At 36.6% G+C, this 18,928-nt stretch overlaps 4 protein-coding genes and 3 pseudogenes across 5 annotated transcripts in view; 1 reads left to right on the forward strand and 6 right to left on the reverse strand.

The window, feature by feature from the left end:
• LOC133835671 (chromatin-remodeling ATPase INO80) overlaps positions 1-18,928 on the forward strand; it is a 53,518-nt gene that overhangs the window by 6,384 nt on the left and 28,206 nt on the right. The gene's annotated exons all lie outside the window — the stretch shown is intronic.
• On the reverse strand, positions 1,120-2,844 carry LOC133837211 (putative serine protease F56F10.1; annotated as a pseudogene).
• LOC133837210 (thymus-specific serine protease-like) lies at positions 4,434-6,169 on the reverse strand (annotated as a pseudogene).
• On the reverse strand, positions 7,664-9,454 carry LOC133837215 (putative serine protease K12H4.7). Its single transcript, XM_062267887.1, has 5 exons — positions 9,218-9,454; positions 8,973-9,154; positions 8,675-8,910; positions 8,326-8,557; positions 7,664-8,264 (listed from the first exon to the last, which is right to left on the reverse strand). Exons 1-5 carry the CDS (start codon positions 9,437-9,439, stop codon positions 7,691-7,693), a joined length of 1,446 nt encoding a protein of 481 aa, XP_062123871.1. The 5' UTR covers positions 9,440-9,454; the 3' UTR covers positions 7,664-7,690.
• On the reverse strand, positions 9,920-11,700 carry LOC133837214 (putative serine protease K12H4.7). Its single transcript, XM_062267886.1, has 5 exons — positions 11,464-11,700; positions 11,219-11,400; positions 10,921-11,156; positions 10,635-10,866; positions 9,920-10,577 (listed from the first exon to the last, which is right to left on the reverse strand). The coding sequence occupies exons 1-5, from the start codon at positions 11,683-11,685 to the stop codon at positions 10,004-10,006; spliced, it is 1,446 nt and encodes a 481-aa protein (XP_062123870.1). The 5' UTR covers positions 11,686-11,700; the 3' UTR covers positions 9,920-10,003.
• On the reverse strand, positions 12,235-13,960 carry LOC133838463 (putative serine protease K12H4.7). Its single transcript, XM_062269579.1, has 5 exons — positions 13,711-13,960; positions 13,464-13,645; positions 13,166-13,401; positions 12,881-13,112; positions 12,235-12,823 (listed from the first exon to the last, which is right to left on the reverse strand). Exons 1-5 carry the CDS (start codon positions 13,927-13,929, stop codon positions 12,250-12,252), a joined length of 1,443 nt encoding a protein of 480 aa, XP_062125563.1. The 5' UTR covers positions 13,930-13,960; the 3' UTR covers positions 12,235-12,249.
• On the reverse strand, positions 16,745-18,435 carry LOC133837875 (putative serine protease K12H4.7; annotated as a pseudogene).

The following is an 18,928-nucleotide window of genomic DNA, read 5'->3' on the forward strand; positions in this document are numbered from 1 at the left end:
TTGACCGCACAAAACAAAAGCGAACTCAACACTTTGGTATTTCTTTGCCTCTCCCTCTGTTAACGGAAATCGTTGAGGCCTCCACAAAATTGTACCAGTTACATTTTAAATGATATGAGAGTATTTCATTAATTGTATTTTATGCCATTTATAAACAAATTGTATGGCATTGTTTATTTCATTTGTGAGCCACAAGATTCGATTTGATTCCCCAAGCGTCATTATCATGCGCGTCTTGATTTTCGTTGTCCACAAGATTTATGACATTTTCGAAATCGTAGCAAATGTCTTTAAGTAGCCGCAGTCGATCGCTTTCGTCACCTCTTCGTATGCTCGTCACGTTTCAGAATTTAGTGCAATTCATTGGGTGTACAAATTTCTTGTCTCTCATCGGGCTATCTTAATCTATGATCCAACCGACAGTTACCATGACAAACTCTCCAACTTGTCATACCTTCCTTAGTGTATTTCCTACTTATCTTCAGTAATTTTCATTTTAATTATAGACCAGCAAATACATACATGTAAGCTAAATATTATGTATAGCCTAAACTCCTTTTGCAATCATATAAAACACCATTTGCTCAATTGATGTTTTTTATAGATAGTATTTTCTCATAAAGCGTGCCAAAACTTTCTATTACATGAAAAATTTTTGATTTGTAAGTAAGCTTGTCAACCCAATGCATATCAGGCAAAAATAAAAATGGCTATATAGTCTCGGGAGTTGACGCGGATCAAAAGTATATATACTTTATAGGGTCGGAGATGTGACCTTCTGACTGTTACATACATATAATATCCTTCTACCCTATGGATAGTGGGTATAAAACGTCGAAAGGCTGCATCGCGATTCGCGTCTTCAGCTTCCAGGCGGCCCTAGAATCTTTGCTAACTTTATTGCTTAATCATTGCCACAAGTTTCACGAATAAATATTTGCTATAAAGAAAAACACTTTTGCTGTTGGGTGCAATTTTTGATGACAGATTTATGGGGATATATATATATATATAAAGTGCGTAATAATATAATATTGAGATTAATATACGTCTGACAACGGCGCAGAATAGTGCAGACTATTGTGTGTGAATAAGAAAGAATTCATTTTGATCAATCAATTCTTTTTTTTACTTTTTTCAATCTTATGCAAGCCACTCGCGAATTAGCTCTGCAATACGCTCCTTAGAGGCACGCAAGGCTGCACTGTCAGAGGCGCCAATTGAGCCCAGATCAGAGCAGTGAGAAGCTTGTGGATAAATCGTGGCACCTTGTGCCAACCCGGCTCCAACCTTGGCCCATGGATCTAAACCACCTTGAGTAAAATAAACACCCTCAACGTTTTCGATACCTCCAAACTCATCATTTGTCTCCCTGATTAGCTTGCGAATATTTGCCTCAGAGTAGTTAGATCCGAAAACATCCTCACAAATATCAGTGTAAAGGGTGACTGGGAAATTAGATCCAAATGGTTGATTACGACTACCAGAGGACTGGAACCAGCCAAATTCACTGCATGTCTGGAACGTCCAAGCCAGACCATCGCCATCGTAGTTGTCCTTCGCCCACACGTAGTAATCGACAGCGTCCTGGTATTTAGTGCTGACACACTCCGGATTTTCAAGTCGCCATTGCACAAATTTAGACAAAGCTTCATAATCATTATCGCTGAAGTTACGAAGATTCGTACAGTACTTGGCCAAATCATTGTTTTCAGGTCTGAATGAAGGAAATAATCGTTGGAAAAATTGGGTAGAAAAATACCTATTGTTACCTCTGGTATTGAGCGATGTTGGCGAAAATATTCGCAACAGTGCTAAAGTATTGCCACTGATCTCTTTCGTCATTCTCGTCAAAATCACTGCAGAGATTTAATTCTTTTTAGCCTGGGCTCCTTGTCCGTTATAGAATAAATTTTCAAAATAGGAGGTCGCATTGTCAATGATGTTGTAGCAATAGTCTCCTCCTAGCTCTCTGTATGCTTCTCCAACAACTTTCATGAACTCTGCAAAAGAATCGTATGTGTACGGTTGGAGTCATCGATTTGTACGATAAGTTAACATACCTCTAAAGTTAACCTTGGCTTCAAGGGAGCACTGGATGCCCAACTGCCAACAATGACATCGGGATACAATTTCTTAAGCCAGGTTGCCATGGTTGCAGAGTAAGAACATCCTTGAACGACGACCTTCGAATCCTTGTACTTGTCCTCCTCCTTAAGTACCTTAATAACATTCACCACATCGGCCAAGGCTTGCTTCACATTTTGATACTTGCTAAGGTTTTCTGTGGACAAGGGCCTAAAGGGAGCGTTAAGGGGTTAATTAATGCAAGAAATAGGAAAGAGTTAGATCTATCATACTTGATGGGAATACTCTCGCCAAAGAATCTATGTTCTGTGGTGAGAATGGTGCCCTTGTGTTCCTTTGCAATGTCTGCCAGATGTACATTTTCTATATCTCCAGGTTGTATTACCCATTCGCCACCAAGATAAATAAATATCGGGGATCCCTCCACAAAGTGGCGATCGTTAATCAGAATGCGCTGAATATAGTTTTTCTGGGATTTTAGTTTTGTTGGTTAAATGATATATTATTCAATCTTACGTTTTGCCAGGTCGCAGTATTGGCCTCATCAAAGTTGTCGAGTTTTTGGGTGATCCAGTGAGTCTTAACATGGGATTTCCTGGTAGTCGGATGCCTTGGTGGCCCTTGGTGCATTTCCTTTAATGTTTTAATGAAGGCAGGAATTTCAGGTTCCATCAAACTAGCTGTGGAGGCGAAAGGTGCTAGCACTAATACTAGCTGTAATATCACTAAAGAAAACTTCATTTTGTTGGTGTGTTAGGAAACTTTAGACTGAATATTTACTCAAAACCGCAGCCTATTTATAATAAAAATAAGTCTTCAATAAGCCATCGTTTCAGGTAATAAAGCCCAAGCATTCTCGCAATCATAAATAACACAAATAAATTGATTGATATTTTGGAATATTTCTATTACAAAAAGAATTTGCAATTTCTATGTTATCGAAACAAAACTTTTAAGCTCAAACGACCCAATTAACTAAAGAAAGTAGCAATAATATTTGTAATTTATATTATTATTTATTATTATTATTATTAATATTAGTAATATTAATATTATTTTAGTAATCAATATTTAATCATTTTTTAAGAAATCTTCAAATAATTTAGATTTACTTACATACATATATAAAAGTTTACAGGTTTATCGGCCCTCAACCGTCTCCCATTTTATTAAATGGAGTTGTCATTTGTTGACCATTGAAATTAACTGCTATCAGCTATATATCATAATTTTTTTTGGTATTTGTTCTTTCATAATTCAACAAAAGTTATGTTACAGAAAATAATACCAAGAAATATAATCGGTCGCTTAGGACCTTCACTTCAATGTAAGCAAATGACAATTTGGGTTATTGAAATCGATTGCAAATGAATGTTTTTAAAAGCGTAATATAATACCTAACATATTTGTCTCAGCTTCGCCAAGTTGCACTTTAATATAAATATTTTTATTTTAATGATGTTTCCTTGTTCAAAAGAAATAAAATTGATAAAGTTTAGTGTTTGTTTTTGTTTAAGCTTAGAAAACAAGTGAGAAAGCTACAGTCGATTGTCCTAAAATATACAAAAGACTGTATTTGATATATTTATATAATACTGCATTCAAAATATAATGCTGAAATGCCTAGCTAGTATGCGTTTTTGCAAACACAAAAGTATTTCTACAATTATGATCTGATCGCTATATATCTGATCTATAGCTACTATTGTATGCACAAAAAATCGCTCTAGCTCCAAAATAACGCTATTTTTTCGACTTTGTCGATTTGCGGGGCGGAAGTTTGCGTTTGAAATGAACTTGATCTGCATGCAATAATAATATAATTCTGCATGCAACAAATTATGACAATCAAAATTATAGCTCAATATCTTATAGTCTGTGAGATCCAATGTTTCATATGGATAGACGGACATAGCTATAACGTCTCGGCTGTTGACGCTGACCAAAAGGGTTATATGATTGGAAATATGTCCTTCTGTCTGTTACATTTCCTGGAGGCACAAAGTTATAATATCCTTCTATACTATGGACAGCGGGTATACCAAGTCGAAGGGGTGTATAGGGTCTTCAGCTTCTTATAAGCGGCCCTAGAATCTTTGCTAACTTTATTGCTTACTCATTGCTACAAGTTTCTCGAATAAATTTGTTATTATTATTATGTAGCCCCAAATATTTGCTATAAAGAAAAACACTTTCAAATTTGGGTGCAATTTTTGATGATAGTTTTATAGGGATATATATATATATATATAAAGTGCGTAATAATATTGTATTGAGATTAATATACGTCTCATAACGACGCAGAATAGTGCAGACTATTGTGTGTGAATAAGATTCACATCCAATTCTTTTTTGTTTACTTTTTTTTCGATCTTATGCAAGCCACTCGCGAATAAGCTCTGCAATACGCTCCTTAGAGGCGCGCAAGGCTGCACTGTCAGAGGCACCAATTGAGCCCAGATCAGAGCAGTGAGAAGCTTGTGGATAAATGGTGGCTCCTTGTGCCAAGCCGGCTCCAACCTTGGCCCATGGATCTAAACCACCTTGAGTAAAATAAACACCCTCAACGTTTTCGATACCTCCAAACTCATCATTTGTCTCCCTGATTAGCTTGCGAATATTTGCCTCAGAGTAGTTAGATCCAAAAACATCCTCACAAATGTCGGTGTAAAGTGTGACTGGGAAATTAGTACCAAATGGTTGATTACGACTAGGAGAGGACTGGAACCAGCCAAATTCACTGCATGTCTGGAACGTCCAAGCCAGATCCTCGCCGTCGTAGTCGTCCTTCGACCACAAGAAGTAATCGACAGAGTCTTGGTATTTGGTGTTGACACATTTCGGATTTTCAAGTCTCCATTGCACAAATTTAGACAAAGCTTCATAATCATTATCACTGAAGTTACGAAGATTCGAACAATAGTTGGACAAGTCTTTGTTTTGAGGACTAAAGAGAAAATAACCGTTAGAGAAAATTGGGTGGTAAAAACACCTATAGTTACTTCTGGTATTGAGCGAGGTTTGCGAAAACATTCGCAACAGTGCTAAAGTATTGCCACTGATCTCTTTCATCGTCCTCGTCAAAGTCACTGCAGAGATTTAATTCTTTCTTAGCCTGAGCACCCTTACCGTTATAGAACAAGTTTTCATAATAAGATGTGGCATTGTCAATGATGTTGTAGCAATGGTCTCCTCCCAGTTCTCTGTAGGCTTCCCCAGCAACTTTCATATATTCTGAAAAATACCCACATGAATATATATATATATATATATGATTAATTTACACACCTCTAAAGTTCACCTTGGCTTCAAGGGGAGCACTGGATGCCCAACTGCCTACAATGACATCGGGATACAATTTCTTGAGCCAAGTTGCCATGGTTGCAGAGTAAGAACATCCTTGAACGACGACCTTCGAATCCTTGTACTTGTCCTCCTCCTTAAGTACCTTAATAACATTCACCACATCGGCCAAAGCTTGCTTCACATTTTGATACCTGCTAAGGTTTTCTGTGGACAGGGGTCTAAAAGCAGCGATAAGGGGTTAATTATTGCTAGAACTAGGAAAGAGTTTGAGTTAGCGTACTTAATTGGGATACTCTCGCCATAGAATCAATGTTCTGTGGTGAGAATGGTGCCCTTTGTGTGCCTTTGCGATGTCTGACAGATGTACTGATTCTATATCTCCAGGTTCTATTACCCATTCGCCACCGAGGTAAATGAATATCGGGGATCCCTCCACGAAGTGACGCTCGTTTATCAGAATACGCTGAATATAGTTTTTTTGTGGGATTTTAGGTTTGTTGGTTAAATGGTTAATTATTCAATCTTACGTTTTGCCAAGTCTTATTATTGGTCTCATCAAAGTTGTCGAGTTTTTGGGTGATCCAGCGAGTCTTAACATGGGATTTCCTGGTAGTCGGATGCCTTGGTGGCCCTTGGTGCATTTCCTTTAATGTTTTAATGAAGGCAGGAATTTCAGGTTCCCTTAAACTAACTGTGGAGGCGAAAGGTGCTAGCACTAATACTAGCTGTAATATCACTAAAGAAAACTTCATTTTGTTGGTGTGTTAAGAAACTTTAGACTGAATATTTACTCAAAACCGCAGCCTATTTATAATAAAAATAAGTCTTCAATAAGCCGTCGTTTCAGGTAATAAAGCCCAAGCATTCTCGCAATCATAAATAACACAAATAAATTGATTGATATTTTGGAATATTTCTATTACAAAAAGAATTTGCAATTTCTAAGTTATCGAAACAAAACTCTTAAGCTCCAATTAACTAAAGAAAGTAGCAACAATATTTGTAATATATATTCTTATTTATTATTACTATTTTAGTCTCCCATTTTATTAAATGGAGTTGTCAATTGTTGACCATTGAAATCAACTGCTATCAGCTATATTTAATAATTTTTTTTTTGGTATTTGTTCTTTCATAATTCAACAAAAGTTATGTTACAGAAAATAATTCAAAGAAATATAATCGGTCGCTTAGGACCTTCAATGACCATTTGGGTTATTGGAATCGATTGCAAATGAATGCTTTTAAAAGCTTAATATAATACCTAACAAATTTGCCTCAGCTTTGGCAAGTTGCACTTTAATATAAATATTATTATTTTAATGAGGTTTCTTTGTTCAAAAGAAATAAAATTGATAGAGTTTGGTTTTTGTTTTTTGTTTAAGCTTATAAAAAACAAGTGAGAAAGCTACAGTCGATTGTGCTAAAAATATACAAAAGACTGTATTTGATATCTTGATATAGTACTGCATTCAAAATATATCATAAAGTACAAAATATACCAGATTGCCAGCCAAGGCAACTAAAACCCCTAGTTAGTATGCGTTTTTGCAAACACAAAAGTATTTCTACAATTATGATCTGATCGCATATCTATCTGATCTATAGCTATTATTGTATGTACCAAAAATCGCTCTAGCTTCAAAATAACGCTATTTATTCGATTTTGTCGATTTGTGGTGGCGGAAGTTTGCGTTTGAAATGAACTTGATCTGCATGCAATAATAATATAATTCTGCATTCAACAAATTATGACAATCAAAATTATAGCTCAATATCTTATAGTCTGTGAGATCCAATGTTTCATATGGATAGACGGACATAGCTATAACGTCTCGGCTGTTGACGCTGACCAAAAGGGTTATATGATTGGAAATATGTCCTTCTGTCTGTTACATACATTTTCTGGAGGCACAAAGTTATAATATCCTTCTATGCTATGGACAGTGGGTATACCAAGTCGAAGGGGTGTATAGGGTCTTCAGCTTCTTATAAGCGGCCCTAGAATCTTTGCTAACTTTATTGCTTACTCATTGCTACAAGTTCATCGAATAAATTTGTTAATATTATGTAGCCCCAAATATTTGCTATAAAAAAACACTTTCGCTGTTGGGTGCAATTTTTGATGACAGATTTATAGGGATATATATATATATAAAGTGCGTAATAATATAATTTTGAGATTAATATACGTCTGACAACGACGCAGAATAGTGCAGACTATTGTGTGTGAATAAGAAAGAATTCATTTTGATCCAATCCAATCCAATTCTTTTTTTTTTTTTTTTTTTCAATCTTATGCAAGCCACTCGCGAATTAGCTCTGCAATACGCTCCTTAGAGGCACGCAAGGCTGCACTGTCAGAGGCGCCAATTGAGCCCAGATCAGAGCAGTGAGAAGCTTGTGGATAAATCGTGGCACCTTGTGCCAACCCGGCTCCAACCTTGGCCCATGGATCTAAACCACCCTGAGTAAAATAAACGCCCTCAACGTTTTCAATACCTCCAAACTCATAATTTGTCTCCCTGATTAGCTTGCGAATATTTGCCTCAGAGTAGTTAGATCCGAAAACATCCTCACAAATGTCGGTGTAAAGGGTGACTGGGAAATTAGATCCAAATGGTTGATTGCGACTACCAGAGGACTGGAACCAGCCAAATTCACTGCAAGTTTGGAACGTCCAAGCCAGACCATCGCCATCGTAGTTGTCCTTCGACCACAAGTAGTAGTCAACAGTTCCTTGGTATCTGGTGTTTACACAAGCCGGATATCCGAGACGCCATTGCACAAATTTAGACAAGGCTACATAATCGTTGTCACTGAAGCTACGAAGAACCGAACAGTATTGGGCCAAGTCATAGTGCTCGGGTCTACAAGAAGATGAAGAACGTATAGAAGAAATAAGGTAGAATAAGATTTATAAATACATACTTCTGGTATTGAGCGATGTTAGCGAAAACGTTCGCAACAGTGCTAAAGTATTGCCACTGATCTTTTTCGTCGTCCTCGTCAAAGTTACTGCAGAGGTTTAATTCTTTCTTAGCTTGCGCTCCCTCTCCGTTGTAAAACAAATTTTCAAAATAGGAGGTCGCATTGTCAATGATGTCGTAGCAATATTCTCCTCCCAGCTGCCTGTAGGCTTCTCCAACAACTTTCATAAAATCTAAAAAATACCCACATGAATGTGAATAAATATATTTTACAGTATATTTTTATATATTTTTTTTATATATAGTTTATATATATATTTTTATATATTTTATATGATTAATTTACACACCTCTAAAGTTAACCTTGGCTTCAAGGGGAGCACTGGATGCCCAGCTGCCCACAATGACATCGGGATACAATTTTTTGAGCCATGTTGCCATGGTTCCAGAGTAGGAACATCCTTGAACAACAACCTTCGAATCCTTGTACTTGTCCTCTTCCTTAAGAACCTTAATAACATTCACCACATCGGCCAAGGCTTGCTTCACATTTTGATACTTGCTCAGGTTTTCTGAGGACAGGGGTCTAGAACGAGCATTAAGGGGTTAATTATTCCTAGAATTGGGAAAGAGGGTGAGTTATCGTACTTAATGGGGATACTCTCGCCATAGAATCGATGTTCTGTGGTGAGAATGGTGCCCTTGTGTTCCTTCGCAATGTCTGCCAGATGTACTGATCCTATATCTCCAGGTTGTATTCTCCATTCGCCACCAAGATAAATAAATATCGGGGATCCCTCCACGAAGTTGTGCTCGTTAATCAGAATGCGCTGAATATAGTGTTCTCTATGATTTTAGTTTTAAAGGTTATTTTATTTATTATTTATTCGTACGTTTTGCCAAGTTTTATTATTGGCCTCATCAAAGTTGTCGAGTTTTTGGGTGATCCAGCGAGTCTTAACATGGGATTTCCTGGTAGTCGGATGCCTTGGTGGCCCTTGGTGCATTTCCTTCATTGTTTTAATGAAGGCAGGAATTTCAGGTTCCATCAAACTAGCTGTGGATAAAGGTGCTAGGACTAGTACTAGCTGGAGTACCTTTAAAGAATACTTCATCTTGATGGTGTGTTAAGAAATTTCAGACTGAGTATTTACCGAAAACCACAGCCTTTTTATAATAAAAATAAGTTCTCAATAAGCCGTCGTTTCAGGTAATTAAATCCTAAGCATTCTCGCTATCGGAAATAACACAAATAAATTAATTGATATTTTGGAATCTTTCTATTACAAAAAGAATTTGCAATTTCCATGTTATCTGTATAATACTCTTCGGCTCCAAACCCCGCACCTGAAATAGTAAACAAATTTTTCACATATATTTTTTTTGTTTTGCATTATAATTTTAGCGTTCAATATATAAAAACCATTTAAGAGAATTTAGATTTTTTATGGGAAAGCTAAAAGCTTTAACGGCCCTCAACCGTCTACTTTAAGAAATAGAGTTGTCAATTGGCGTATTGAAGTCAAGGGCTAGATAATTACCCTTATTTTAACGACGAGCACTTCATGTAATACATACAATTGACTGCTTGATAATTGTTTTTTTTTAACAAGTATATTTAATAGATTTTAATAATAATGAAAAAACGCTAATATTAACAATATATGGGGAATTCGATCTTATGCAAGCCACTGAGCAATGAGTTCGGAAACACGCTCTTTAGAGGCGCGCAGAGCTGCACTGTCCGAGGCGCTTATCGAACCCAGATCAGAGCAGTGAGCAGCTTGTGGAATAATGGTGGCTCCTTGTGCCACACCAGCTCCAACCTTGGCCCAGGGATCCAAACCACCCTGTGTGAAGTAAACGTCCTCAACGCTCTCGATGCCACCAAAATCAGCATTTGTCTCCTTGATTAGGTTCCGAATTTTAGCCTCACTGTAGTCAGATCCGAAGACAGCTTCACAAATGTCGGTGTAAAGGGTGACTGGGAAATTAGTACCAAATGGTTGATTACGACTACCAGAGGACTGGAACCAGCCAAATTCACTGCATGTCTGGAACGTCCAAGCCAGACCATCCCCGTCGTAGTTGTCCTTCGACCACACGTAGTAATCGACAGCGTCCTGGTATTTAGTGCTGACACACTCCGGATTTTCAAGTCGCCATTGCACAAATTTAGACAAAGCTTCATAATCATTATCACTGAAGTTACGAAGATTCGAACAGTAGTTGGACAAGTCTTTGTTTTGAGGACTAAATAGAGAAAATAACCGTTAGAGAAAATTGGGTCGTAAAAACACCTATAGTTACTTCTGGTATTGAGCGAGGTTTGCGAAAACATTCGCAACAGTGCTAAAGTATTGCCACTGATCTCTTTCGTCATTCTCGTCAAAATCACTGCAGAGATTTAATTCTTTTTTGGCCTGGGCTCCTTGTCCGTTATAGAATAAATTTTCAAAATAGGAGGTTGCATTGTCAATGATGTTGTAGCAATAGTCTCCTCCTAGCTCTCTGTAGGCTTCTCCAACAACTTTCATGAACTCTGAAAAAGAATCTTAAGTGCATAGTCATAGATTTTAACGACTGATTTACACACCTCTAAAGTTAACCTTGGCTTCAAGGGGAGCACTGGATGCCCAACTGCCCACAATGACATCGGGATACAATTTCTTGAGCCAAGTTGCCATGGTTGCAGAGTAGGAACATCCTTGAACAACGACCTTCGAATCCTTGTACTTATCCTCCTCCTTAAGAACCTTAATAACATTCACCACATCGGCCAAGGCTTGCTTCACATTTTGATACTTGCTCAGGTTTTCTGAGGACAGGGGTCTAGAACGAGCATTAAGGGGTTAATTATTCCTAGAATTGGGAAAGAGGGTGAGTTATCGTACTTAATGGGGATACTCTCGCCATAGAATCGATGTTCTGTGGTGAGAATGGTGCCCTTGTGTTCCTTCGCAATGTCTGCCAGATGTACTGATCCTATATCTCCAGGTTGTATTCTCCATTCGCCACCAAGATAAATAAATATCGGGGATCCCTCCACGAAGTTGTGCTCGTTAATCAGAATGCGCTGAATATAGTGTTCTCTATGATTTTAGTTTTAAAGGTTATTTTATTTATTATTTATTCGTACGTTTTGCCAAGTTTTATTATTGGCCTCATCAAAGTTGTCGAGTTTTTGGGTGATCCAGCGAGTCTTAACATGGGATTTCCTGGTAGTCGGATGCCTTGGTGGCCCTTGGTGCATTTCCTTCATTGTTTTAATGAAGGCAGGAATTTCAGGTTCCATCAAACTAGCTGTGGATAAAGGTGCTAGGACTAGTACTAGCTGGAGTACCTTTAAAGAATACTTCATCTTGATGGTGTGTTAAGAAATTTCAGACTGAGTATTTACCGAAAACCACAGCCTTTTTATAATAAAAATAAGTTCTCAATAAGCCGTCGTTTCAGGTAATTAAATCCTAAGCATTCTCGCTATCGGAAATAACACAAATAAATTAATTGATATTTTGGAATCTTTCTATTACAAAAAGAATTTGCAATTTCCATGTTATCTGTATAATACTCTTCGGCTCCAAACCCCGCACCTGAAATAGTAAACAAATTTTTCACATATATTTTTTTTTTGTTTTGCATTATAATTTTAGCGTTCAATATATAAAAACCATTTAAGAGAATTTAGATTTTTTATGGGAAAGCTAAAAGCTTTAACGGCCCTCAACCGTCTACTTTAAGAAATAGAGTTGTCAATTGGCGTATTGAAGTCAAGGGCTAGATAATTACCCTTATTTTAACGACGAGCACTTCATGTAATACATACAATTGACTGCTTGATAATTGTTTTTTTAACAAGTATATTTAATAGATTTTAATAATAATGAAAAAACGCTTATATTAACAATATATGGGGAATTCGATCTTATGCAAGCCACTGAGCAATAAGTTCAGATACACGCTCTTTAGAGGCGCGCAGAGCTGCACTGTCCGAGGCGCTTATCGAACCCAGATCAGAGCAGTGAGCAGCTTGTGGAATAATGGTGGCTCCTTGTGCCACACCAGCTCCAACCTTGGCCCAGGGATCCAAACCACCCTGTGTGAAGTAAACGTCCTCAACGCTCTCGATGCCACCAAAATCAGCATTTGTCTCCTTGATTAGGTTCCGAATTTTAGCCTCACTGTAGTCAGATCCGAAGACAGCTTCACAAATGTCGGTGTAAAGGGTGACTGGGAAATTAGTACCAAATGGTTGATTACGACTACCAGAGGACTGGAACCAGCCAAATTCACTGCATGTCTGGAACGTCCAAGCCAGACCATCCCCGTCGTAGTTGTCCTTCGACCACACGTAGTAATCGACAGCGTCCTGGTATTTAGTGCTGACACACTCCGGATTTTCAAGTCGCCATTGCACAAATTTAGACAAAGCTTCATAATCATTATCACTGAAGTTACGAAGATTCGAACAGTAGTTGGACAAGTCTTTGTTTTGAGGACTAAATAGAGAAAATAACCGTTAGAGAAAATTGGGTCGTAAAAACACCTATAGTTACTTCTGGTATTGAGCGAGGTTTGCGAAAACATTCGCAACAGTGCTAAAGTATTGCCACTGATCTCTTTCGTCATTCTCGTCAAAATCACTGCAGAGATTTAATTCTTTCTTGGCCTGGGCTCCTTGTCCGTTATAGAATAAATTTTCAAAATAGGAGGTTGCATTGTCAATGATGTTGTAGCAATAGTCTCCTCCTAGCTCTCTGTAGGCTTCTCCAACAACTTTCATGAACTCTGAAAAGAATCTTAAGTGCATAGTCATAGATTTTAACGACTGATTTACACACCTCTAAAGTTAACCTTGGCTTCAAGGGGAGCACTGGATGCCCAACTGCCCACAATGACATCGGGATACAATTTCTTGAGCCAAGTTGCCATGGTTGCAGAGTAGGAACATCCTTGAACAACGACCTTCGAATCCTTGTACTTATCCTCCTCCTTAAGAACCTTAATAACATTCACCACATCGGCCAAGGCTTGCTTCACATTTTGATACTTGCTAAGGTTTTCTGTGGACAGGGGTCTAAAAGGAGCGTTAAGGGGTTAATTATTGCTAGAACTAGATAAGATTTTGAGATATCGTACTTAATTGGAATACTCTCGCCAAAGAACCGATGTTCTGTGGTGAGAATGGTGCCCTTGTGTTCCTTTGCGATGTCTGCCAGATGTACATTTTCTATATCTCCAGGTTGTATTACCCATTCGCCACCGAGGTAAATGAATATCGGAGATCCCTCCACAAAGTGGCGCTCGTTAATCAGAATACGCTGAATATAGTTTTTTTTCTGAGATTTTAGTTTTGTTGGTTAAATGATTAATTATTTAATCTTACGTCTTGCCAGGTCGCATTATTGGCTTCATCAAAGTTGTCCAGTTTCTGGGTGATCCAGCGAGTCTTAACATGGGATTTCCTGGTGGTGGCCTGCCTAGGAGGGCCACGCTGAAGGTCCTTCAGGGATTTAATAAAGTCAGGAACTTCTTTTTTTGGAAGACTAGCTGAATAAGCTAGAGGCGCTACTAGCGCAAAAAGTAGGACTAAAGTAAACTTCATCTTCTTTGGTTGTTGACAATTTGTCGAATGATTTTTTTACCCCGGTAGGTGGCCTATTTATTTAAAATGTTCTTTAATAGATTGCAGCTACTGATAGCAGTGAAGTAATGTGCAAATATTGGCAATAAATTTTGTCTTAAGTCCTCATATAATGCTGATAAAAGCTTGGGTTGTGTAAGTCACGTGTTACATCACGTTGTCTGAGATGCACTAATGCATTACAATTCTGACATAATGCATTTTTATTGGTTAAACATAGATTGGAAATCATTCTACTTCAAAGGAATATTTTATATTATTTTTATTTGTAAATGCTTTTCAGATGATATAAGCAATGTGTTTTGTAATACCTTATGGTATAATATAGCGAGTTGTAATGCTTAGAGAACATTTGCTCTTAATTCTTTAACACTTGGAATGGATGAAATTCTACAATATTTCAACCTGTCTCGCAGTAGAAAATCCGGTCTTGAATAAATAATTTAAATTACGATGTGAAAACTGTCGATATAGTTTCGTTCTTTTAAATATCGATGAAAGAAAAATATATTAGGGAAAAATAGTGCTTTCGCTACCAAAACCTAAACCTTAAATAAAAATAAAGTTCATACTTTCAAATAATATTTTATAATTCGTGAGTTTATTAAATATTGGAAAAGCCGACAATAAAAATCTAATAATATTATTTTTTATACTTTATAAAAATCATGTTATTATTTCGTGCAACAAATTGAAAAATTTAAGAATCGAATACGATGTTAAACAGTGTAAAGCTCACTTACACAATTTACCTCTACCACTTTACCTCATTCAATGTTTGGCATTTAATTTATGTCAATTATTTGAAATAAAAGGTTTTGCCCCTCATCTATTACAAAGTTATTGTTTAACTTGATGTACAATGGTTATCAATAAGTGGAACTTAAAAATTTAAGGCCCTTTCGAAGGGTACTTTGAAGAAACCTCATAATGATGATTATTGGAAATTTTTGTACTTTCGAGTTTATTTTATATAGGTAAACTATTTAGGTAACTATTTTATATAAATATTGCTCAAATTATAGAGTTATAGTTAATTAGAGTTAGAGTTAATTAATTTAATTTTTAGTTTAACAAATTGTGAGTATTTGTATTTGAACATGATTACCAGCCAATTGATTAATTCCTATTTTTTCTTATTAACCATCAGAAGAAATCCTTGCATGTTTCAGAATTTAAACAGTGAATAGCGGTTGTTTTTGATTAGTTAAAAATATTTAAGCATATAAATAGTCTCTATATATCTCTAATAGTCTCTAAGATGCAGTGTACAGACTGAAGGACAAACAGACATTCGGTTGTGGTGGTCTATCCTTATTTATAGCGCTGATTGAAAAACGATTATAATGATAATTTTTTTTGCAATCCACATATTGACATCCATTCTAACAAATCTGAAATGCTAAAAATCAGTTTTTTTTTAATGTTTTTATAATATAAGCAGTATAAATAAATTAGTTAACCAGTAGTTAACCAAAATCATTTTAAGCCGCCTCGTTTTTTTAAACAAAAGTAGTTATTAATTGGCCCATTGATACACGAGAATGTTCAAGAATTACTTAACAGTATCATGGTTGACACAGAAATCAAAACCAATCAAATTCCAACTTTGGTAGATCTTAGGTGTCAAAGATGGAGGCGGTTTTAAAATCTCCATCATTTTGCAAAAATATTGGCACTACCTCGGTAATATTTAATTTGTTATACACATGTTAGAAGTCATACTGTTTTAAAGGGCTCATTAATTATTCATATAAATATACACATTTTGAAATATGTTATATTTATATTAATTAATAATTTTTGTTTATCTAGAGCCGATTCACTTTTTTGGCAGCCCAAACTAATTGGATTTTCTCTATTAATATTACGATCGCTTTAATAATAAAGCGATAAATATATGTTTATACTATCTTATAGAAGTTTATAGAAGCAAGAGAAGAGTTGAAATAAACGTTCCCAACGCTCTCGTTCCACCAAAATTAATATGTTGTAACACAAATAACTTAATTGAAATTTTTGATAAGTTTTACGAATTTTTCAATTACAAAAAGTGTTTTTGATTTCTAAGTTATATATATATTGACTGATGTAAATAGCAACAAGAAATAAAGCTACAGCCAAGTGAGCTCTGAGCCAAGTGACTGTGAGATACCCGCTACCCTTTTTTTTTTAATAAAAACAAAACAGTGAGATATCGATAAAAAATAAAAGATAAATTTAAAAAATATACTGATAATAAAAATACAGTACAAAATATATCAGATTGTCATCCAACCAATAACCCGACTGCACCAATTTTTTTGTCCATATAAATTTGGACGTGTCAGTAATATAAAACAAACATGATATGGTGACAAAAACAACAAATACTTTAAAGCACAATTATAGCTATGTCTCTTATAGACTCCGACACCTGTGTTCATACATAAAGTTATAATACCCTTGTAACCTTTAGGTAGCGGGTATAACAATGTATTTAATATATCTTTATTTTTTCAGTCTTATTGTGTTAGCTTTCAACATTTAATAACTATTTTAAATACCTTCAATGAATTTAGATTTAATAATATGCAAGTTATCGGGACTATACCGTCTTCCACTTCAAGAAATAGAGTTGTCAATTGGCCTATTGAAATCAATTGCTAGATAATTACCCTTATTTTAACGACGCGCACTTCATGTAATACAATTGACTGCTTGATAATTGTTTTTTTTTAACAAGTATATTTAATAGATTTTAATAATAATGAAAAAACGCTTATATTAACAATATATGGGGAATTCGATCTTATGCAAGCCACTGAGCAATAAGTTCAGATACACGCTCTTTAGAGGCGCGCAGAGCTGCACTGTCCGAGGCGCTTATCGAACCCAGATCAGAGCAGTGAGCAGCTTGTGGAATAATGGTGGCTCCTTGTGCCACACCAGCTCCAACCTTGGCCCAGGGATCCAAACCACCCTGCGTGAAGTAAACGTCCTCAACGCTCTCGATGCCACCAAAATCAGCATTTGTCTCCTTGATTAGGTTCCGAATTTTAGCCTCACTGTAGTCAGATCCGAAGACAGCTTCACAAATGTCGGTGTAAAGGGTGACTGGGAAATTAGTACCAAATGGTTGATTACGACTACCAGAGGACTGGAACCAGCCAAATTCACTGCATGTCTGGAACGTCCAAGCCAGACCATCCCGTCGTAGTTGTCCTTCGACCACACGTAGTAATCGACAGCGTCCTGGTATTTAGTGCTGACACACTCCGGATTTTCAAGTCGCCATTGCACAAATTTAGACAAAGCTTCATAATCATTATCACTGAAGTTACGAAGATTCGAACAGTAGTTGGACAAGTCTTTGTTTTGAGGACTAAATAGAGAAAATAACCGTTAGAGAAAAGTGGGTTGTAAAACACCTATAGTTACTTCTGGTATTGAGCGAGGTTTGCGAAAACATTCGCAACAGTGCTAAAGTATTGCCACTGATCTCTTTCGTCATTCTCGTCAAAATCACTGCAGAGATTTAATTCTTTTTGGCCTGGGCTCCTTGTCCGTTATAGAATAAATTTTCAAAATAGGAGGTCGCATTGTCAATGATGTTGTAGCAATAGTCTCCTCCTAGCTCTCTGTAGGCTTCTCCAACAACTTTCATAAAATCTGAAAAATACATACATGAATGTGAATAGTTATATATTTCTTATGATTAATTTACACACCTCTAAAGTTCACCTTGGCTTCAAGGGGAGCACTGGATGCCCAACTGCCCACAATGACATCGGGATACAATTTCTTGAGCCAAGTTGCCATGGTTGCAGAGTAGGAACATCCTTGAACAACGACCTTCGAATCCTTGTACTTATCCTCCTCCTTAAGAACCTTAATAACATTCACCACATCGGCCAAGGCTTGCTTCACATTTTGATACTTGCTAAGGTTTTCTGTGGACAGGGGTCTAAAAGGAGCGTGAAGGGGTTAATTAATGCTAGAACTAAAAAGAGTTTGAGTTATTGTACTTAATTGGAATACTCTCGCCAAAGAACCGATGTTCTGTGGTGAGAATGGTGCCCTTGTGTTCCTTTGCGATGTCTGCCAGATGTACATTTTCTATATCTCCAGGTTGTATTACCCATTCGCCACCGAGGTAAATGAATATCGGAGATCCCTCCACGAAGTGGCGCTCGTTAATCAGAATGCGCTAAATATATTTTTTCTGGGATTTTAGTTTTGTTGGTTAAATCATTAATTATTTAATCTTACGTCTTGCCAGGTCGCATTATTGGCTTCATCAAAGTTGTCCAGTTTCTGGGTGATCCAGCGAGTCTTAACATGGGATTTCCTGGTGGTGGCCTGCCTAGGAGGGCCACGCTGAAGGTCCTTCAGGGATTTAATAAAGTCAGGAACTTCTTTTTGGAAGACTAGCTGAATAAGCTAGAGGCGCTACTAGCGCAAAAGTAGGACTAAAGTAAACTTCATCTTCTTTGGTTGTTGACAATTTGTCGAATGATTTTTTACCCCGGTAGGTGGCCTATTTATTTAAAATGTTCTTTAATAGATTGCAGCTACTGATAGCAGTGAAGTAATGTGCAAATATTGGCAATAAATTTTGTCTTAAGTCCTCATATAATGCTGATAAAAGCTTGGGTTGTGTAAGTCACGTGTTACATCACGTTGTCTGAGATGCACTAATGCATTACAATTCTGACATAATGCATTTTTATTGGTTAAACATAGATTGGAAATCATTCTACTTCAAAGGAATATTTTATATAATATTATTTTTATTTGTAAATGCTTTTTACATGATACCATATGGTATAATATAGCGAATTGTAATGCTTAAAGGTTAATATATTTGCTTTTAAAAAATTCTAATATAGAAGAGATTTGACTATAATTCAACATGTCCCGAGCAGAAAATCCGCTCATAAATTAATAATTTCACTAGTCGCGTCAAAAAGGATATGCA

Source organism: Drosophila sulfurigaster, chromosome 2R (genome assembly GCF_023558435.1).
Source record: "Drosophila sulfurigaster albostrigata strain 15112-1811.04 chromosome 2R, ASM2355843v2, whole genome shotgun sequence".
NCBI lineage: Eukaryota > Metazoa > Arthropoda > Insecta > Diptera > Drosophilidae > Drosophila > Drosophila sulfurigaster.